This window comes from Notechis scutatus, chromosome 1 (assembly GCF_049901735.1).
Source record: "Notechis scutatus isolate UNSWTSFEM ecotype Mainland chromosome 1, rNotScu1.2, whole genome shotgun sequence".
NCBI classification, from domain to species: Eukaryota; Metazoa; Chordata; class Lepidosauria; order Squamata; family Elapidae; genus Notechis; species Notechis scutatus.
Window position 1 is genome coordinate 227,379,280 of NC_142009.1, and position 23,524 is coordinate 227,402,803.

Below are 23,524 nucleotides of genomic sequence, written 5' to 3' on the forward strand. Positions count from 1 at the left end.
AGATATGTACTCTGTTACTGTATAAATTGTGAATAGGAGTCTCACACCATTTTAGCAGACCTCAATTAATGTGCCTCATCCCAAAGGGATAAGCTGAAATAGACTGTTTCCCTCAATGAAGAGAAGATGGAATAAATGCATGGGAACCTTTGATAGTACTAGGAACTGTTTCTCTAGAAGCTGCTCAAAGCGCTTGATCAATGAGTCATACAGCATATTGAACACTAAACTTGAGTTAGCAAAACACAATTGGTGTGATCGCATAACAATACTGTGTCTGAACAAGTCAACAATATTACAGATCAGCATGATTTGTTGTTCATGCAACAAACTAAGACAATGGCTGAGTTCCTACAACAAGCTGAGCCACATCTGAAAAGCATATTGTGTAAAACCAGCCAAGAAAGGCCTCGACAGAGGGAAAGTGAGCGTAGGGAATCACCCCCCAAAAAATAACACACAACCCCTCCAGTCCAAGTCTTCATTATTCATACCTCTTGAACACTACAGGAGATGTTGCTTTTATAAGGGAACAGGTAGATCTCAATGGAGCCATAGGACGGAACAGGAGCAAAATCTGATTCTCAAAACACCCCAGGTGTTTTGAGGATAATGTTCTTTCTTTGCCTGGATTCAGAGGTTCTTTCCCTGTTTGCATGTTGCTATGGCTCCAAAATGCTCCAGCCACTTTTTTTGGCTGTGTCCCCATGATACTGCTTTCATTTGGGTTCTAGTCCATGAGTGAGAGAGGCTTAATTCATTGCAGTATGCTTCCTGCCCCCCCACCCCCCCAATTATCTTGACATTGTCTAAGGCCAGCCTCACAGTGTGTAAAATCAGTTTTGTCCTGTGTTTCCTTGCAAGGAAATCAGGTGGTTGTAGTGACTTGAAAACAAGATGCAAGAGATCGATTAGCAGTGGGAAAAGCAAATTTTCTGCTGGTAATTTTCTGCTGTGTCAAGGATGGACAGAAAGACTTTTAACTTGGCAATGGGAAAAAGGCCCCTTGAGTCAGGAAAAAACAGCTATTCTGGCAAAACATCTTGAAAAATCACATGACAAAGATAGTATGAGAAAAGTTTAATAATTTGTTACACTGTTGACAATAGATCATGAGAATGCATTATTGCTATTCCATTCTTTCACAAGGGTAAGCTGATTTTGTTTGTTTGTTTGTTTGTTTCTGGCCTTCACTTTTAATCATCCATTTATCCACCCAAACCATTAAATTTTAACTGAAAAAGAAGAAACGAACCATTGCATTGGCAAGAAAAACGAAAGCATTGGTAGATTAAAGAGATTGTAGCTCTCTAATGGGGCTCCTCCTTTCTCCTTTATTTATTATTTCTTTGAATAGTCTCACTGATTTGCTTTTTCAAAGATCCTTAGGGAAAACTTCTTTCGCTTTCTCATTGTAGAAGAATGATTTTCCTGCTATGAAAATGTCTTCCCTTTTGTGTTAAGGCTATTCATGACTGTTTTCCTAAACGAGCTGAGCTTTCGGAGGTTGGATATGTGGGTCATGGAGAATTTGGCAGTAATTCAGTTTTCTTTCCAGCTGTGAAAAGTTTTTCCCCATGTTATGAATACATTTATACATACAGAGAGAAAGAAAATGAGAAAGAGATTATTATTGTAATTTTATTCATTTCTTGATATTCAGGTTCCATGACTTTATTTTTAATTTTTTTTCCCTGAACTTCATTTGGATTACTTTTCTACCAGGGCATTCCTGAAGTCTGTACTTTGGACAGACAAGTACGGTTTCAAAGTTTTCACTAGAGCCTACAGGAGTTTGTTGCTTGAATCCCTACTGTGGACCAGGTAATTATAATTCTTTCTCTCTTTTCTCTTCACTGGAGAGTCTAGAATTGTATTTAATTAGAGGAACTTTAGGTGCAATAAAGTGGGACCGGAGAGCTACAAACTGCTACTTAAAGCCAACCCTTTGTGCTTCATGGAGTGGGAGCTAGGACACCCTTGAAAGCCTTTTGAGCCTGGTGGATCTTTTTAGCCAAAGCTCCTACAGCACTTCCCACATTGGAAGTATTAGTGGGATTGGCTTTGTGAATTCCAAGCTGACATGCCTGAGAGAAACCTATCAGAGAAAAGGAGCAGTTTTGGACTTAGAAGATCCAGACGTGGTTTTATCGCTTCTTTAGATTTGTATTGTTGAGAGTTTTCTATGAGCGGATCTGGACCATCAGGGCACACTCCCTAGAGCTGATGCGAAAGACTGTTGCCCTATACAATCCCGGTTAGGAAACTAGGAGTTAAAATTGTTCTGTCTAACAACAAATCAATTATTACCACTGTTTTTTTTTAAAATCAGTTAATCATTACTGTACCTTACTTATATTAATGCTTTAATTCAGCTTCTTTTCATATTGCTTTTTCCAGTAGAGCCTGGGAAACTTTAAATTAAACTTTGCATGTTGTAACTACTCCATCTTGTGGTTACTCCATTTCCCTTTGTCCTTTTAATATACATAATGCTTTACATTTTCCCTAAAATGTTTGTTATTATGTTGTTTGCATAATACTTATTTTGTCCTTTAGTATGCCTTAAAATACCTATTTTTTGGCTCCAAAGTTTAATGAAATATTCAAAATGATTGCTTTCTGTCCAGTTCTAATTAGAACTGCAGTTTCATTGAGATAAAGAAACATTACTTTCCTAAATCTGTTTGAAATGACCATCTAGATGGCAGTGCCTAACCAATTTGACTTGATCCTGAAAAGCTAAACATGGTTGAGCATATTTATTGTTTGGATGGGAGACAACCAAGAAATACGAGGGCTGAAGATGGATTGGAATTTTAAAAAAATATACAGGTCCATGAGTCAAGTCTGAATCAAGGTGGACTTTACCTCAGAACTGTTTGACTAGTAACCTATGTTCAGCCATGTATAGTTCCCACAGGGATATGGTGAATACCTAGTTCTGGATATGGAATATGAGCTTGGTATAACTCAATATGGAAGCTGAGGAGATTAATGTCCTGCTCCTTTTAGGCAATTCTTCTCTTTTTGTACACCTTGCCTTTTCCTCTTCACCCCTTTCTAGAGCCCTTAGAAAAATTACATGTGTATTATATATATTTTAAAGCAGGTTCTAAAAAATGTGAGGAATGGTTTGTAATGGTTTGTGGGAATGGCCTTTGAAGGCAGGGAGAAGAGCCACAGCCAGGGAAACAGAGCAGGGCTGGGATTCTACCAGTTCACACCTATTCTCTAGAACCGGTTGTTAACATTCTAAGCAGTTCGGAGAACCAGTTGTTAGAAGAAATTACTGGCCTAATCCTGTAAGGAAGGCAGGAAGGAAACATTCTGGTGTTGCTTACAGAAACTGCCTCTCCATAAACCCTTATTGCATTCTTGGCAGGACTAGACTTCCTGTCTCAGGAACGTCTCTGGAGTTTTTTCCCCCTTCTTTGCTGGTATTTTGCTTGTGTGGAGTGACCATTCAAAGTTACAATGGCATTGAAAAAAGTGACTTATGACCATTTTTCACACTTAGGACTGTTGCAACATCCCCACAGTCATGAGAGGCCAGGCGAGGAGATGCGTGCCTCGATGTGAGTGATATTGAGTTGGCCACACCCAGCCAATAACATGACCACCAAGCCATATCCACCCAGTCACATGACCACCTAAGCCACACCCACCACCTAAGCTACGCCCACAGAACCAGTTGTTAAAATAATTGAATCCCACCCCTGGATAAGAGGCAGTTTAGCTCATAGAAGGAATGTAGGAATAGTAAATAATTCCAAAGAGAACCGCCTCAGTTTCTTGAGTTATAAAGGCAACAGGAGAGAAATGTACTTTCAGACTTGCAAAATTCTGTTAATGTAACCTTATAATAAAGAGTTCCGTTGTATTGATACTACACAGCCATCCAAAAGTTTCTGGATAGATGCACAACTCCAGTTATCAATTCACACACTTGTGCAGAACCCCGAAAAATTGTGACTAAGTTATTCAACCAAAGCTCAAGCCTATTTACTATTCTTCTACTATTCATCTAACTGCGAGTTCCTTGTCTAACCTCCTTTCATTTTCCCTGTGCCTAAGAACATCAGGGCCATCCATCCCAGCAAATTTCTTTAAAATAAGGACGATCAACTCATGATTCATTGCCCAAGTATGTTCCCTAAACTCAGCTTTGCAACCTCCTGGGTTACATTGCCAAAATTCAACAGCAAAACTAGTGGTGGGGGTGGTTTGCAACACAATTAGATTCTCTTTAAAAAAAAAAACAAATCCCAGAACAAACTGAAGCTCCTCAATTATATAGGGAGTTTAACTATCAACTTCATTTAGCATCTCTCCAATCGAAATGGCTGTTAAAATTGAATGCATCCATCATGGGAACTGCTCTTAAGCTGTAAATAATAAAAACCGTGGGGGGTGGGGGGGAGCTTCATGCACCATCCATCAGCTACACCCAATGCCTGCAGTCCTGTAAATTCTGCCACAGGAAGAATCACTGGGTAGAATTGCCAGTTGGGTATGGCTGCATGGAAGCTGCATGGTAAGCTTCCTAGCTGAATGACCCAACCACCTCACCTGCCTTGTTCCCCTCTGAGGATGCTATCGTTCTCATTATTTCAGGATTCCAACTGAAGAAGTCAGGGCAACCCCACCACTTCCTCCTAAAGCATTTGCCACATTTAAAATCAAACAAGTATTTAAAATCAAACAAGGGTGTAATTGGATAAATTCATTCTTGTGGCTTAATCCCGTGTGCCCTTCATATACTGATATAAACAAGGAGCTCCACCCATTGCTACCACAACCCCTTTAGCTTAATGTCCTGATTGTTTTCTAGTTTCTTCCACCACCAGACGCTCGTAGGGACTGAGTCAGATTCTTGCACCCTCAGAACATTTCCTATGAAGTCCTAGAACGGACTTCCCTTGAGATGACCCAGGCTGCTACTCTTTAGGATTCCCAATTGACCTAGATAAAAGAAATGCTACCTTACTATCTCCAACATCCAAGGATTTTATTGAACAGGCACATGTGGAATTATCACCAGAAAGGCCCAGCTCAAGCATCAGAAACGCTGCTTCTCTGCACAGCAATGCTATGCAAGAGTAAGCTATCTTTAAGGCAGCCTTTCCCAACCTTTAGATTTGGGATGATGGGAGTTGTAGTCCAACTCTTCTCAATAAGCAATAGTTTGGAGAAGCAGCATTAGTCCAGTAACTGCATCCCTATCTGTCCTAGCGCTAGAGGAACCTAGTGCCTTAGAAGAATTCAAAAAGAGAAAACCGCCAAGGTCCAAAACATGGATGAAGTACATTGCAGGGTCCAATTACCTGACATTGTAGGTAGCTGGAAGGCCGTGGGAAGACTCTGGCTCGTTCAGTTCATTCCCTTCTCAGTCTTGCCATCTCCTGCTCTGCAATGCTCTGAGCTTGATCTCCAGAATGGTGTGTCAACGATTTTATTTTCCATCACTGCAGGGCTGGGGGGCTAGTGGTGGACACGTATCAAGAGAGGTTTTCATTCCCTCCAATGAGCAGCAAAGCAGGGAGGAGAGTGAATCTGATAAAGGCTTGGTTGGATGAAAGCAGCACTTGCTAGAATCACCGGGTGCTCATGTCCATGCAGCCAACACCCATCGATTAATGAGCCCAATGAGCAGGTGACCACGGGCAGCAGTCCTGAGACCACCTCCTGGGCTGAAATAATATTGCTAAAGCCAGAGGGCAAAATGCTTCCTCTGAGGTACAGTGGCCATGACAGCTCTAATTGTTGTTAGCATTTCTCATAGAAAGAGAGACAAGAAGCCATGATGGAAGAGCCCAGGTCTGCTTCTAGTGTCAAGTGAGCAGTGGGCTCCTGGTCAGCTCCTGAGTGCCTTTCCATATTGTATCAAAGAGGAGGGTTTCTCAAATGCATGGTTTTTTCCCCCTGACCCCTGGCAGTTTAATAATGGGATGGAATCTGTGGTGGGATTCAAATTTTTTTACTACTGGTTCTGTGGGCGTGGCTTGGTGGGCATGGCAGGGGAAGGATACTGTAAAATCTCCAGTCAGAGGGGGTATTTGCTGGTTCTCTGAACTACTCAAAATTTCTGCTACCGGTTCTCCAGAACTGGTCAGAACCTGCTGAACACCACCTCTGGATGGAATACCTTTGCACATTTTCTTTTCTAGACAGGAAATGATTACAGGTGTAGGAACTGTCTTCTCTCCCAACCAAACTTTCTTTGCATCCTTATGGTTCCACCTGCCAGGTAGCTAAGGCCACTCTTTTTTTCTAGGAATGTTATCTTGAGAATCTGTGGAGTAGGGAATTCAGAGTAACAGTAATTTTGGCTGCCTGGGGTATTTAACAACATGGTGGGCACCTAATATTCCCAAACATCCATCAGAAAACATCATCAACTCTTTGTAATTAAATGGCTTTTCCTTTATTTTTAGATGACTAGAATCAGAGAGAGAGTGATAAGCCAGGGCAAAATGCATAAGCCTGTGATGCAGACATTATATCTGCTACGAATGCTCTCTGGTTTATGTTCACAGACTTGCAAGCTTCATTAATTCAAAGGAGAATTTAAGAGGGAGCTGACACTATTTTTATTTAAAAAAAAAAAAAGACTGGAAATCTTTTAGAGACTTTGCTGAAAATGAGTAAATTTGAACACTGATTTTGGGATTTATTGATTAAAAAGTTTTTTTTAATGGGAAGAAAGGAATTGTGATTTTACATACAATATGGGAGGGTAGAGATGGTAATTGCTATATTTATAACTGCTCCAAAGAAAATTGGAAGTCACTTTAGATCTTTCTTTTTCCTTCATTTTTTGTTATTCACTTTTTAAACTTATTAATCTTTTCTATTTCTTCCTCTTTGTTTCTATAGTTTTAAAAAAATCTTTTATTAAAAATATTTATTAAAAACTTAATTCAGGAGAGGACAAGGCCTTAATCTTAAGTGGTGCAAAGCTGGTTCTTTTGGCTACATCTTTCAATGTACAATTGACCTAGGAAGCTGGCTTTCTATGATTGAGTTTCTATATTTTGTTAAATTGGTTTAATCCTAGTTTCATGAGTAAACTATAGTAGTGCTAAGCCAAAACCATTCACATTATGGCTTAGTAAAAATTTAAAATCTAGCCATGACATTGGCAGATATCTCATATGACAATGCTAAATAGTTCAAGGATAATGCACACACTGCCATTTCTCTGGAATCATGCTTTTACTGGATCCATAAACATTTTGATTCTTGCCCTCCATTATCGCCTCAAACACATAAGTTTTAATTCAAAACTCAGTTCCCTGGAGTAGGACTTTCCTAGTCTGCACATATTTTACTTTGATTTATGAACTGTACTTGGCTTTCATATTCCACATCTGGAGAAGGACACAAAGGTACTCTAAGCCAGATGCAAAATGGCCATTTTGAGAGAAACAATCACCAGCCAAACTCTGAGGATGATTGACACATCCAGGTGCCAACAGGGGACCTTGTTCTTCCCTTCCTATTGCTGCCTGGGCAAGGGCATGAATTGGATCCCAAGGGAGATGACCAGTGAATGGTCAATATGGACTGTAGTAGCAGGATCTCATACACTTAGGCCTTCCTGGACTCTGGGATAGATTTGGGGTAGGCCCCAGGCATATATAAAATCAGGATGGATTAATAACATATACATGTATAATAGCCTTTCTGGATCAAGCCCACTGAAGAGGAAAAGTGAGCTAGTACAGGGGCAGCTGTCTGGCCTTTCTTCCCCTCCTCCTTCTTTAGCCTTCAGGCTCCTGGATCTGGCCCTCCTTTTCTCACCATCCATCTTCTCCTGTCAAGCTAGTGACAGTTGCGCCTGGTCCTTTCTCACACCTGCTCATCTCACTGCTCAATACCTGCCCGGCAGTTATATTAGAGCTGCCACGGGTGGTGACAGAGGGAGATAAATGGGCAACCAAGAAGAGGAGAGGGAGAGACAAATCAGGGAAGAGGATGAAGAGCTGATGCTATTAGAAGGAGGAGGTGGGGGGGGGGGGGAAATATCTTGCCAGTAAGAAGAGTTTGGAGAAGTCAGTGGTTTGAAACAGGCCTCAGCTGAGGCATTTTGGAAGCAGCCAAGAACAGAAAAGACGTTTCCCATTCCCAAAAAAGCATAAATGGGTTCTATGCCCCACAGTCTCACATGCATCAGCCAAAAGAAGGAAGTTTCCTCTGGTTTCATGTCATACCACTTAGGATAGTGTTTTCCAACCATAGCAGCTTGAAGCTATATGAACCAATTTTTCAGTCAGCAAACTGCTTTAGAAGTAGAGAGCAAAATCGCTCATTCTATCCCTTTGCACCATGGGATAGCAGTATTATTGCAGAGAGGCCCCAACTTCTTTTGAGCATTCATGGGCATACATGAAATTTAGAAGGCATGTTAGCAGCACTCTCACAAAATGGTGGCTGTATTTCACTGCTTGAGCACAATAAAAACCCAGTTTCCAGAAGGCAAATTGCTAAAGTTGCTTCTCCCAGTCCACTTTGTCATTCCAGGATGTTCTTCAACAGCAATCTGGACAGTTGGACAAATTTTGAAACAATGAAGCCCACCATTGTTTCGATTTTCTAGGAATGCCTCTGAGGACTATGGAGTCCTCAGGTACTCTATGGAGTAAACAGTGTTTATTTGAAATATTTTAACTTCCCACCTGCTCTACTAAGTGGCAATACTTGACTGACCTAGGCAAATCTAGAAAAGGCTATGGTTGGTATTTAGAAGGAAGGAAATATCAGAGCTATACACCTGACCAAAAAATTGGACAACATCCTGGATGAAGACTATTACAAATTCCTCACGTATTTATCAAGAAAATTGTGTGATGTTGTCCATAAAGTCATTAGTCAGGCTTGACTCAAAATTAAAAAGAAGCAGGAACATTAGTTCTTTGCCTCTCATTACCCAGCTCTTAACTGAGGTTTCAAATGTCCTAAATTGAAATGATTGCCACTGCAAATTCTTTAACCTGAAAGCTGTAATCTATATCAAATATAAAGTAGTGAATTTTCTTGGTAAGTGTGTCATTCAACCAATGGGTCCTCTAAAGTTATAGTTGCCCTTGAATCTGGAAATGATTACTATTCTGTTTGTTTGCTGTTGTTATTTTTTATTGTGCTTGCCTACCCTGTACTTTCATGGATTTTTTTGTTCTAAGATTTAGCCCAGCAAGCTTGGAAGTGTAACTGCTGGTATTAAGAACAATATCCACCTCAATGATAGTGATTACACTTCAGCTGAGTAGTAAAGTATAATTATAAATAGGGCATAAAAGTCAACAAAGATTTAGTTTGGTATAGTACTTAAAATCAGTTGGGAGACCTTGGGAGAGACCCTCTCTCTCTTAGTCCTGGGAGCCATTTCTGAATGTTGCCAGGAAAAATGTAGGGAATGAAGTAGATCTAAAAAAAAGGAGTAGGAAGAAAAAGAAGAAGCAGCTACACTGGATAGACAAACCAGCGGATGTTTTACCACACCAAAAGAATGACCTGGATACCTTTGTTATACTGGATCTTCAAAAGAGATCTGTTAAAGTTGTGAAGAATTTTGTAAGAAAGGATGAAGAAAAAAATGAGAAGAAATCATGTTCCAGGATTTTGAGGGGATTAAGTTTCAACATATTTTATACTAAAGATAAGAGGAGGAATATAAAAAGAACAGGATTGTTCAAAGTAAAAGGTTTATTTGATCAAGGTTAAAATATATATGTTGTTATATCTGGTAATTCTTAATTGACTTTTGTTGACAAGGACAGAAGAACAAGGCTTTAAAGATTTGTTTATAGATTTGAGATATGAGAAAGAGAGATCATTCGTCGAATTTTAATAGAAAGTGATGTTACTAACATTATTTATACCTGTTATAAAGGAGGAAGTATTTTCCACTTCTTTTCTTTTTTCTTTTCTTTTCTGCACTATTTTGCTTTGCATTTTTTCTTTTGTTTGTATTAGTTCTTGAATTTGTAATTGCAATGCTCAATAAAATTTCTCCTTCCCCCTCCCTCTGCATAGATACACATATACACACAAAGAAAACTGCAAAGAGTAGCTCAGCAATTCCCCAGAAATTAAGATTGACTTGGAGACACATACATACATACATACATACATACATACATACATACATACATACATACATACCAACAAAGCTGCTTTAATAGAATTCCTAGACATGATAAGAGACCAAGAGGTCTCCTCTCTATTCTTTTTGCCAGGACTAAGCAAGTAGACAAGAATTTCAAGTTGGGTAAGTTCTCACATTGTAACATTCATAAGTACCAATACAGTTTTGAGCCGAAAACTGATCAGGAAGAATCTTTAGAGGGAATGTAATAGCATAGCTACTTTTATAGGATAGGGTAAATGCTGGTTATTCTATTTGCTAACTCTTTATCAGATTCCCAAAGACAACCACCCATTTTCATTACCAGACATTGCACAGTGCTAAATACTATCCCTGGGTCCCTTTTGTCTTCTCTGACATTCTGGAAAATGGTTGTAGTTGAATTCTTTTTCTGGTTGGTTATTAGTATTACACTCCACTCATTAAGGACTGTAAAAGGTTCTTTTGTTAGTGTCAACTCAGTGCATATTCAAAAAGCCAAATTCTTGAGGATTAAATTACAAGGGATATCCTGCTTTTGGGATTGTACTTTGTCCTAATATATCTCACATTAAGCAGTGCACAGCTATTTCCTCAAGAAATTGTCATACCAAAAGGACCATCTTCTGCCTCTCTCCTACTTTCTTTCAAGAAAATGGGTAACTGATAATTTCAGTATGTCTACTAATAACCCAGGACGATTGGAATTGTTTTTAATCTAATCAGAATATGGAATCAGGTGATCTTGAAAGGGCATTCACCCATATCCTCTTTAAATAGCATCTCTGCTTATAACCCATGCAGCAGATAAGTCAAAGATGGAGGGATGTGCTCTACAGTACAGTCTGGAAAACAATAATAGAGGACAATTAGCTCACCACAGATTTTGCAGAAGAATTGAAATTATACCATCCACTTCACAGATAGATGTCATTTTTGTAGAGGTGATTGGGCTACTGGCACTTACAAACCGCTGATGTTTTACTTCCTAGACTCCCTGTTTGATCAGTGCTTTCTTCACATCTGTGGACTTTATACAAGTAGTCCTTAACTTACCACTGTTGCTTAAGGACCATTTGAAGTTATGACAGACTCATTAAAAGTTATTTACAACCTATTCTCACAGTTACTACTGGTGCACCACTCCTGTGGTCACATAATTGAATTTTCGATGCTTGTGGAAACCAGCTCGTATTTACAACTGGTTGCAATATCCTGCAATCTGTGGGCACACAGAGGTTGAAAGGTGCTTTTACACATGTGAATCCTCATATGGAATTCATGTGCCACTCCCATCATAGTCAGTGGGTGACAGTTATAGACGAACTGTATTTGGAGCAGGAATGTCCACGTATATGTGTGTGAGACGTGTGCCTCATAATATCATTGTGCAAATTATTTGTTTACACAACAATATCATTACATATGAGACATATCTCTTAAGAGTTGCCTTCTTGGTGAGACTGGCAGCATATAAGAGATAGATAGATAGATAGATAGATAGATAGATAGATAGATAGATAGATAGATAGATAGATGATATGATAGATAGATAGATAGATATATATATATATATATATATATATATATATATATATATATATATATATATATATATATATATATATATATAATATGGTCTTTATGGTTTCCCGTAAGATTGGAGAGTATCTAGGCAACGCTTTGATGAAGTCTCATTCATCATCTTCAGGCTTCTGTCTTCAGCTCTGTGCTTCTCAGAGTGAGAGAAGCACAGAGCTGAAGACAGAAGCCTGAAGATGATGAATGAGACTTCATCGAAACGTTGCCTAGATACTTCCAATCTTACGCGAGAGAAACCCAATAACCAAAGATCCACATACAAATACCACGAGAACCTCAGAATATATATATATATATATATATATATATATATATATATATATATATATATATATATATATATATATATATATATATATATTCAGAAGCCTGATGATGGCAGATGAGATTCTGCCAAAACGTTGCTACAACTTTAAAAGCACAACTACAATGACGTGGGAAAATACCTGAACAAAGCTGAATGCCATACATGTAAGTACCCGCGAAAACTTAAGAAAACAAATATATATATATATGACTAAATTTGTGACAGTTGTGGGTGTCCCAGGGTCATGGGATTACCTTTCGCAACTTTGTGACAAGCAAAGTCAATGGGGAAGCCAGATTCACTTAACAACTATGTTGTTAACTCACACAACTGCAGTGATTCACTTAACAACCATGGCAAGAAAGGTCATAAAATGGGACAAAACTCACTTAGCAACTGTCTCACTTAACAACATAAATTTTATGCTTAATTGTGGTTGTAAGTTGAGGAATACCTGTACTGAATGCTGAAGTGATCCATGGAGTCTCAACTCTTGTATTAAAACATTGAAGAAGTGGGTACTGGGGAAGATTCAAAGGTAAGATGAGGGGCTTGTCTCAGTGGGTTGCAGATGAGAACTCTCCAGTATTGCTAAAGGGGTTGTTGATAACCCCATGTGGTCTTCTTTCTCACAACAGAGTCTGAAACACCATCATGTCACAGCCACAATACCTTCCTCCCTTGAGACGCGTAGCAATATGTGGGGGCACTCATGGGAATGAAATGTCAGGTGTTTATCTAGTCAAGCACTGGCTACAGGATCCATCTGAGTTGCAACGCAGTACCTTTCAGGTCACACCTTTTGTGGGCAACCCCCGTGCAGTCGAGCAGTGTGTGCGCTACACTGGGAGGGATCTTAATCGTACGTTTGCTGCAGCTTTTCTAAAGTAAGTATTATGCTTTCCTGAAATCTCTAGAAGTTTTGTAGGAAACACAAAGACCACCCTTCTCAGGAGCTATTGGAAAAGACAACATACCAAACATTTGTTTGTATCAAATATGAAGATGCTTAGATGTCTAAGCCCTCACTTAAGGTTTGTTGCCATAAGACTTTAAACTCACCTTCCTCAGTCTGAGGCCCTCCAAAACTGCTAGCATATCTCCATTTCCAACCAATTCCAGCCAAAGTGGTTTTATCCATGCTGGCTAGAAGAGTAGAAGTTGGAGCCCAATATATCAGCATAGTACCAGATTAGAAGAAGCATCTGCCTCCTATCAGACCTACCAGACTACCATTGTTTTGAACATCTCTTTCTCAGTACCAAGGCTTCAGATTCAGACTTTCAGGAGATTCAACGTGCTCAGGAGATCAACCAGATCTTTGGACCCAAAGGCTCATCTCAAGCCTATGATTTTATGTTAGACCTACACAACACCACAGCCAACATGGGTTGCTGCCTCTTACTGAAGAGTGAATTTAGCCTGTTGTCCATACACATGTGTAACTACATCCAGGTAAGGTCATATTTCTGAAATTTCCTAAGAATCTAACTTTTTCTCCTGTTTTCAAGAATGGAAAGCTGAGCTTTCTTTTTAAAAAATCTTCTTTTTTCCTGCCTTTGCAGAAACACTGTACAGTGAGACACTGTCCCATCTTAGTCTGTCAAGCATCTGGAGAGGAGGCTAGTTTCATGATGTCAGTGGCTAAACATGGGCTAGGTAAGGAATAGTTCTCAGCCTGGTAACCTTTCCTAGAAGTGTCCTGGAAAGAAGTATATGGAATGTCTGGAAAAGATACATATGGCTCATAAATTTCAGCTGCAACATTACAAAAGTTCACAAAAGATCCAATTAACTCTTTACGTGGTGTCTAATCTTTTGACACAGCAGATGTTTCAAGCCAACCCTGGTCTACATCAAACCATCTCTTACTTACATTGGTCTTTTTTGATATTGGTTTCTTAATTCAATTTCTATGTTGACATCCTGTATAATATAGTGACAGTATCAAAGAGTTGCTTTTCTATGATGGGAGATTTAAAAATATTCTATTAAAATATCCAGTTAGTTGTTTTTTGTTGGAAGAGATTGAGAGAGCTCAAATTCAGCAAGATAAGATTGGAATGATGTTTTCTCACATTATTTAGTTTTATACAACTAAAAACTAATGAAGATGTAATTCACATCTCTCCCACCTGTTTTCCAATTTTTTATTTTGTTCAAATCCTGTTTTCTTCTAGCATAACTTATTTGGGTTTCTCTTGAATGCATATTAAATCAGCTGTTTATAAGATAGGCTGGTTTCCCCCATTCTTTACAGATACAGTATAATTTATATTATGAAATAGACTTAGAGATAATGGCCCAGGGGTGGGATTCTACCTGGTTGGACCGATTCTATAGAACCGGTGGTTATGATTCTGCGCAGTTTGGAAAATCGGCAAATCACACCACTGGCTGTCCCCGCCCCTCTCCACCCTGTCCACTCCATCCTTACCTGACATGCGCACTATCCAACTTGCCTGCCTTGTGCCTTCGCCTAATTTTTGGTAAGTTGCTATTTTTCTTTCCCTCCCCCTGACCATCAGCTGTTCCAACTGTCAGTTGTGCCAGGAGATTTAGATTAGCTAGAAAGCAGGAAAATCGTTGGATTTCTTGCTTTTTAGCTAATCTAAAAGCAGAGCTGAACCTTCCTTAGGACTGAAGCTTCTATTTTTCAGTGCAGACTCAGGTAGCAGATTGCAGAAAGGTAGATCTCTGAGTGAATCTGTGATTCTGTGAGCAATTCAATCTGCCTGCCTGCTTTGCCTGATTTTGGGTAAAAGTTGCTCTTTTTTAATAAAAAAAATTCAATATTTACATAAATATTTACAATATTTACATACAAGCCATGCCCACCCAGTCATGTGACCCCCCCAAGCCACACCCACTCAGTCACATGACCATAAAGACATGTCCACAAATTAAACCATGCCAACAGAACTGGTTAAGAAATTTGAATCCCACCCCTGTAATGGCCATTCCTACATTAGTAAATGTCTATGGAGATTCTCAAATATCCAGGTCACGGTTGTCCAGAAGGTGCTTTTTCAAAAGGCAGCTGGACTTTCTTGAAACAGTCCATTTACCTTTTGGAAAAAATCACCTTTGGACCCTACATTAGTAGGTTGTAATGTCTTCCAATATCTCATAGGTATTCTCCAAGTAAAAAGTGGGAAATATTGCAGTTCTTGCATTGCCATGTGTGATCCATGTAGAAGAAGGAAAGGTATATGTAAGGTAAACAAAGGCATTCCAACCTAATTCCATAATGATGTACATCCTCCCCCTTTCTTCCTATAATCCCTTACAGCATTAGAGTTGGGCCCACAACCCCAGGGAGTGACACGAGCTGACCTGCTTGCTAAGATGAGAACGATCGTGGCCTGCGCTTTGGACTTCATTGAGCTTTTTAACAAAGGTGACCTATTTTGATTCTTGAACTGAGAAGCTCCCATAAACGTGAGTGAGAAATGTTTGCCTTAATAAGACCAATTTTGGAGATTACCAGAATGTCATAGTTTTACTGATAAAATAATGAAAGCTATGGCAACAAGCTCTCCCTTTGTCAAAATAAAAGTGAAAGAAAAACTAACGGTGAGCTATCAACCAACCATCATGTACTTTTCAGTAATATGTCTGGAAATATAATCTTGTTTCCCTCCTGTGTCACACTCTAGTGATCTGTCGTGAGATTTACGCTGATCAGGCTCTTGCCTTAAAGCAGGACATAAAAATATATTAATTTTAGAGAAATAATGATACAAGTTTTATAGATAGTGAAATATGTGGTATTAGCAAGAGAAAGAACAAGGAACCGTGAAATGCTAAACCACAAGGATCATCTATCAGTCACAAACTCATATTTGCCAAGATACCTTGTTTCGCTTGTAACAAAACCACAAGCTAGGGAGTTTAGCAAGATGGGGTTGTGACCTCCAGCCATCCTAGCCTAGCAACAGGGGAGGGGGAAAGCTGTGTTTCAAGTAACCAATGAATGACTGAAAAGTTATATTTCTGTGTTTTGCCCCTTCTGAAGAAGTATATAGGCATTTGCTGTTCTATAAGAAATTTGTTCAGAAATGACTCTCACTAAAATACTCTGAACTTGTTTGCGCAAATAAAACCAACTTATTTTTGGATTCCAAAGTCTGAGTCTCGTAACTGAATTTTAACATTAAAATCTCGGCATGAATTTTAACATTAAAGCCTAGACATACGGTACCTTCAGAAGCAGAAGCTGACAAACATCTGATTAGGAATCATCAATTTCCCAGGGTGGTGGGGAAGGAATTTATTCATCTTCCTGCCTCACAGAGTCCTGACTGTGATGACTGAGCATAAACATTGCGCAATCTGGTTGTCGGTTCTGCTTTTTGTTAGGCACCTTGTTCCCAGCCTTTGAAATTGAGGCATACATACCGGTGGAACGGAAGGACTTCCCCCGTTATCCCAATGGGGAGATTTCTGCTGTAATACATCCAAATCTACAGGTGAGTATGAGGAGAAGGAGGAAAGAAGAGAGGGCCTATGTTTGTGTGTGTGTGTGTGTGTGTGTGTGTGTGTGTATGAGAGAGAGAGGGAGTGCATATGAGTGCATGTGTGCATTGTTTGAAGCTTTCTGGCTGTTCTTTGCAACATAATAGAACATTGAGTGCTTAAAACTTTGGACATCTGTACATGAGCATTTTGCACCAGTTTGATCCCCCTTTGGATCTGTGCAATCACACAACCTATCAGGTAGCTTTGACAGCTGTCTATTTTATTTTCTGAGCACCTCTGCATTTTATTTGAAATTAGAGCAATTTGATTTTTTTTTCACTTTGCAACACTTCATATCGTGACTGGTCCATTTGGGAAGGGATTTTTGGGGGGGAGGGGTCCATCCCTCCTCCTAGATTCTTTCTTTTTTCTTGATACATGCTGCTATTCCCTACATCTTCAGAAGATTTTTAATGCAATTAAAATGAATGTGCTTTTCCTCCTCCCTTTCAATAAAATCCACTACAGAGCACAGAATCAAAATCAAAACACCCACAGCAACGTATAAAATTAAGAGCCATAGCAACAGGGATCCACCAGCAAATGCCTGTGTTTTCTTTTTATGTGGAATAGGGCTGAGGGGATGTTTGTAACTTTAGAATACCGAGGATGGGCAAGGCAGGGCTGGAGAAACACTCTTACTGGGCATTAGGGGCCCCTCCTTTGCTCCTGCAGGATCTCAGGGTTTCAGGGCCGGGAGGAGAAATGAGGAGGATTGCTATTCAGCTCCAGTAACTGCCTTGTGAGGGAGGGGAAATATTGTGCTAGGAAACTGGAGTTCAAATAGCGTGTGAAACTATGAGGTTTGGTAAGTTTGCCATAGCACTGCAAGACAGAGGAAAATTTCACTTGTCAGAATGTCCTTTCTTAGGTCCTTAGGTCCTCTGATCACCGAGTTGTCTGCTTGAGTAGTATAGAGAGCGCAGGATAATAACATATCGGACTCCACTGAAGTCTGCAATTAATCATCCAATAGTGACAGTGCTCATTACAACAGTTTCATCTCCTGCAAGGATTGTTTCCAGGGGGGAGGGGTGGGTGGGTGGGGGGGGGAATGCTTGCTCTTTGGAAAATCTTCTGGCTATTTTGTTCTTGGTATAAACATCAAATCATCTCCCTTAGGATAAAGATTTCCAGCTCCTGAAGCCCGGAGATCCAGTTTTCCAGACTTTCGATGGAGAGGATATTCTGCATGATGGTGACGATACTTTCTTCCCAGTCTTCATCAATGAAGCAGCCTACTATGAGAAGAAAACCGCCTTTTGGAAGACAAAAAAGGAAACATTTGCCCAACCGGCACTGCAGAAGGCATTTTAAGTGTGATGATCAATAATCAAAGGCAATGGAGGTTTCTGTGTTGTGCACATTCTAAGAATCAGTGATACTGGAGAAAATGTATGCGGTCACTAAGAATCCGCACCAAATTGATGATAAATAATGAAAGAAGTTATGCATGGCGTAATCCATGTAACAAACAAATTGTCAGCCATATTTTATTTAGAAGCTTCTAGGTTGCCACATTTTAGTGCCTGGGAATTTTTGGAGGGGGGATTTCATAGAGGAGGAAGATTAGACTCAACAACATTCTTCTCATAAAGTCAAGGACAACTTACCCTGCACCTGGAGTACTCCAGTTGGAATGATGGTTGATGTAATGGACCATGTAATGGACTGATGGGTGCAGGGGATGGATCTTTGAATTTCTTTTGGGAAGGGAAAACCCAGAACCCTCAGCTTCGGGTTTTCCCAGATGCGCCAATATGACTTCTTTAATAAATTCTTACTTGGATGAACTTGGTTTCTGAGTGCTGAAAGAAATGGGGAGTTTCATTGGAATGCTGACACAAATGATGATAATCAGTTTGTTGCCTGATGCAATTATCTCCCATGCTGGGGCAATATAGCATGCCCTTCTCCAAAACAAAGATGTGCCCTTGTGATGTAGTGAGAATTCCCAAGAGGGAGGAGTGCATTTTGGAGGAATAAGAGACAACTCAGTCCGGATATTTTGTGTGAGAGAAAGAGGGAAATGACAGCTCCTCCCTAATAGCCCTCAGAATATATGGCAGATGCAAATAGTAGCATGCTTAGTATGGCAATATTCTGTCTATAGGTGTGGAACCAATAAAGAACTAAACTTGGAAGAATCTCTATGTTTCATTCTTGGCTTTGGGGCCTGTCAGTCCTTGAGGTTGTTATTTGACTATTTTGTGCAAGATTGGTGCTTGATATTCCACCCCATTTCTAGGATAATCTTTTGATGCACGTGCATCAAACTTGATATATTGGATGAGCCAGGAAAAAAAGCATTGTCTCCCAGATCTAAATCATCTAGGTCAGGGGGGACCCCAAACTCTTCAGCTGCTTAACCTCTTCATGACATTTCAGTTTGTTCATTGACCCCCCAAACAGTTATTATATGAAATTAATTTAATAAATATTTTTATAATAGTACTATGAAAATAACAACAATAACAGATCAATGATACCAGTAACAACACACAGTTAATAGAAACAATTCGAGGCTGTTCTTGTAGGTGGTGGATGATTGAATCCTGGATAACACTACCTTCTGAGGGATTTGATCATCATCATCTTTTTTTTTAACAAACCCCATAATCCCTTGCAGGGTGGAGTCTGGGCAACTGAATGGCGCAGAGTGCTTACTGGCTGGATGCCCTTCCTATCACCAATGCAGAGGTTTTTTTTCAGTAGATATATTCTCATTCTGCCCAGAGAGAGAAATATCTGCCTCTACCTAGAATTGAACTCACAGCCTCCTGATTGTGAGGTGAGAGCTCCACCTCTTGACCACCCCACCACCTTGCCACTAGCCATCTCACTTTCAGGATTAGGGACTGGGTGGGGGAGCTTTATAGAGACCCCTGAAGAATAATCAACCTTCTATCATTCACTGACTATTGTAATGAAAGGAATTAGTGACCTTGAAGAAAGAGAAGGAGAAAACAATCAGATAAGAGGGGCAAGAGCCAGCAATCCCTTAATGGTCTCAAAATGAAACTGAGAAAGGGTCTGCCCTAACGGATCAGGCAGTTCGAAGTGGTGGGTTGGAAATTTGTACTTTGAGACTTGCAAGATTCTGTTAATGCAGCCTTACAATAAAGTACAATTAGTTCATCTAGTCCTGTTTCCCCAGTGGTCAAGTCTTACTCTCCTTCCATAATGAGCCTGACCTGTGGGTCATTCCTTGCAGTTTCAATGTGGAATAAGTTGAGTAAAGTGAATGGTGGAACCCCATGGCTTGAATAAAAACATAACAGAATAACCAGGGGTGGGATTCAATTTTTTTTTAAAAAAAAAAAAACAAGTTTTATTAATTTTTAAAACACACAAATTATCATTATTCATTACATGTTTAAACCTTTTTTCATTGTAAATTTAACAAGTCAGATAAATTATGATTCTGTTTTAAACCATTTCCATATAACATACAAAAACCTCTTATTCAATTTCTCTTTACTTCTCTTTACTCTTATTCAATATCATTATTATTATTTCATCTATTTCTTTCTGACTTAGTTACCATTATTCTCATTCTATATTTCTACAAGTTTTTACTAATTCTCCCCCAAAAAAACATATACACACAACACACAAAACATTAAAAAATCTTTTGGAAAGTAACTTGGACCCAGGTATCTCTCTCTTCATGGACTTCAATTATATTCATGCTCATCTTACATATCATTACTTATTTTATTTACCATTCTAAGCCTTCTATATTAACTTCTCCACATATTTCACCCTTCTTAATTCTATCTTAATTAATCATCTTAGTTTGAATCATTATATTTGTATCTTTTGTCCATTTTTATCATCCCTTTGTCTCATTCCTTATAAGAAAGAAGAAAATAAGTTTCTCCTGAAATCATTAATCAGAGTATGATGCCTTTCTATCTCCCCTAAGTTAATCAAATTAATCTTTAAAATAATATCCAATACCCAATCCGATTTTGCTTGGTACATTCTATCTAACTAGTACATCCAAAATATAAGTACATAATTAAACAATAAATCCAAATATTAAAAAAAAATACTATAATAAAAATTTTATAATAACATCAATACCATAATCTTATTAAACTCTTTAATTAAAACAGTATTCTAAACCTCCCCTATTATTAAATTTTAAAGCCAATCATTTTTAAACATTTTAACATTTTAATCTCTTATCAACTCTTAAACCATTACAATACTACCATCTCATCTTATGTACCTTGCAAAATCTTTTAAAAAATTATACTTTATCCATTATCCATAAAAATTCCTTTTTTTCATTTAATTTCAAAACATTGTAGCTTTTCTCCACCTTTTCCCTTTCTTTCTTCTCCCAACAAACCTTTCTACCCCCTTCTTCTAGCCTCTGCCTTACTGGCTTCCCTTCTCTGTCGTATTCCTTTTCCCTTTTGTTTACTATCATCATATTGGTTTTGCACCTTATTTTTCCCTTTCTTAAATGTTTTTTTAGATCTTAAGTCCTTTAGTTTTCTTCTTTTCTCTCTTCCTTCTTTCTTGATCAAATTCTGAGATTCATTAAAAATGGCTCCTTCCTTTCTTTCTTGTTCCTCTGCTGTCTTCATCTGTTGTAATGTTTGTTGATAGTTAGTAAGCGCCATTTCTAAAAAAGGAAAGCTTCTTCCACACCATCTTTACCATTTTTTTTGCTTGTTCATATTCTTTTCTTAGTTCGTCAACAGAAAGAGCCATTATAAATCTTTTCTTTTCTTTTCCCCTTCTTTCTTCTTACAACAACCAGAATATTCAAAAGAAAATAAAAAAATAAAGCAGTCCCAAAGTTATCAGTCAGTCCAAACCAAGGCAGAGTTTTCACTTTCTCCTTCTGGGGTAATATCAATCAAAGAGAAAGAAAGTCCAAATCTGTTTAAAATCTTATTGCAATATATTCTAGTCTTCAAATCCTTAAGGCATCTCCTCCAACAAAGTCTTAGCATACAAATATTTTCTTTTTACTCCTCTCTCTTCCACTCATCGCTTAAAACCAATTTTCACCTACAAAAATAGGTTTCTTAATATCCAGTTATTTATTCCGTAGGAAAAGAGGGAAAGCTATCCTTTCAGCACCATCAAACTGCCGCTTTTTTCCTCTTCTGGCAGGTATTATTCAGAAAGTCATACTTTTCAGGAATTTTATTATATATGTCTTAGAGTCCTAGGAGCCAAGAAAAACTTTCTCTCTCAAGCACTTTCTCCACTTCCTCCTGCGCATTCTTACCCGGCTGCAGCTTCTTGTGGCGGCCATTACGGCGCCGCTGCACGTCCTGGGAAAGGGGTTCTACGGACGGGGGGGTCTGCAACACCCCAAACCCCTCTCCGGATCCCCTACCTTCAGCTGCCCTGCGCAAGCTCCACCGTCTGGGTACCAGCAAATCCTGCCGCGGCGACAAACGGAAGTTTGGATTCAATTTTTAACAACTGGTTCTGTGGTGTGGCTTAGGTGGTGGGTGTGGCTTGGTGGTCGTTAGCTGGGCGTGGCCAACTCAACATCACTACATTGAGCCTCCTTGCCGATGACTGTGGGGTTGCTGCAGTCGTAAGTGTGAAAACGTCATAGGTCACTTTTTCAATGGTCACTCTACACAAGCAATGTACCAGCAAAGGGGAAAGAACTCCAGAGAGGTTCCAGAATGTTGTTCCTTCCTGCCTTCCTTACAGGATTAGTCCAGTAATTTCTTCTAACAACCAGTGCTCCGAACTGCTTAGAATGTTAACAACTGGTTCTAGTGAATAGGTGCGAACTGGTAGAATCCCACTCCTGAGAATAACAGAGTTGGAAAGGACCTTCTAATTCAACTCCCTGCTCCTGCTCAGGAAACCTGCTGTCCCATTGCTCAGAAAACCCTATACCATTTCAGACAAATGATTGTCCAATCTCTTCTTAAAAACTTCTAGAAGCAAATTGTTCCTCTAATTAATTGTACTAACTGTCAGGAAATTTCTCCCTAATTCTAAGTTGTTTCTCTCCTTGATTACTTTCTACCCTGGCTTCTTGTCCTGCCCTCAAGTGCTTTGGAGAATAGAGTGATTCCCTCTTCTTTGTGGCAACCCCTGAGATATTGGAAAAATGCTATCATGTCACCCCTAGTCCTTCTTTTCATTAAACTAGACATATCAAATTTCAACAACTGTTCTTTATATGTTTTAGTCTCCAGTCCCCTAATCATCTTTGTTGCTCTTCTCTGCATTCTTTCTAGAGTCTCAACATCTTTTTTTACATCACAGCAAACAAAACTGGATGCAGTATTCCAAGTGTGGTCTTATCAAGGCATTCTAAAATGGTAGTAACCATTGATTCTATCCCTCAGTTTGGTTTCCCTTCCCACTGATGGACCCCGCTGGTGGGAAAAACAAGTACCAGTCACACTCCCTCCCTCTCATGATGCGGTGGGGAGGTTGAGCAAGCATAGGAGGGTCTTTTGAATAATAGGTTTGGCTGTCTCTTAGTGGTCCAGGTAATATCTCCCAAACACAGAGATGCTAGACCCACTAGCTGAGCCTTTTTCTGAACATGGTATAAAAAGTCTAAGGACTTTTTTAAAAAAGAAAAAAAAATGATTAACTCATCTAAAAAAAAATGCTGAGAAGTAATAGGCAAAGAGGAGGCATGCAAGGTGAAATGGGAAGTAACTGTGGAAGCTCTGCCTTTCTGGAGTTGTCTTTGATGTTTTTATCTGTTCCTGTCTGTTGCGTGTCGGGGAGAACAGACACAGAAACCGGACTTCCTTCCTACATGAAACAGTGTTCTACCCACAGCCAAGCTACACATGCCATTTGTTTCTGCAAAGAGTTTTCTTTGACAGGTAGACTGATTAGATGATAAGGGATGCTATTTGTTTTGGGGAAATTGTTTCTTGCGGCAGAGAAGCAAAGAAGCTGTGGTCAGGAATGCTGTGCCCATTCCTGAGGAAAACTGACTCACTATGTCT

The 23,524-nt window shown here is 39.2% G+C and overlaps 1 protein-coding gene across 4 annotated transcripts; it reads left to right on the top strand.

The window, feature by feature from the left end:
- Window positions 1–1,027: 1,027 nt before the first annotated feature.
- Window positions 1,028–18,352, top strand: ACY3 (aminoacylase 3). 4 transcript variants are annotated; one of them, XM_087950465.1, is made up of 9 exons: window positions 1,028–1,150; window positions 1,726–1,824; window positions 3,898–4,033; window positions 12,677–12,925; window positions 13,298–13,493; window positions 13,604–13,697; window positions 15,331–15,438; window positions 16,401–16,510; window positions 17,682–18,352. In XM_087950465.1, exons 4-9 carry the CDS (start codon window positions 12,693–12,695, stop codon window positions 17,874–17,876), a joined length of 936 nt encoding a protein of 311 aa, XP_087806591.1. In that variant the 5' UTR covers window positions 1,028–1,150; window positions 1,726–1,824; window positions 3,898–4,033; window positions 12,677–12,692; the 3' UTR covers window positions 17,877–18,352. The 4 variants fall into 4 exon arrangements, with proteins under 4 accessions (XP_087806591.1, XP_026521113.2, XP_087806590.1 ...); XM_026665328.2 differs by lacking the exon at window positions 3,898–4,033; XM_087950464.1 differs by lacking the exon at window positions 3,898–4,033 and having other exon boundaries at window positions 1,067–1,150; window positions 1,664–1,824.
- Window positions 18,353–23,524: the final 5,172 nt, after the last annotated feature.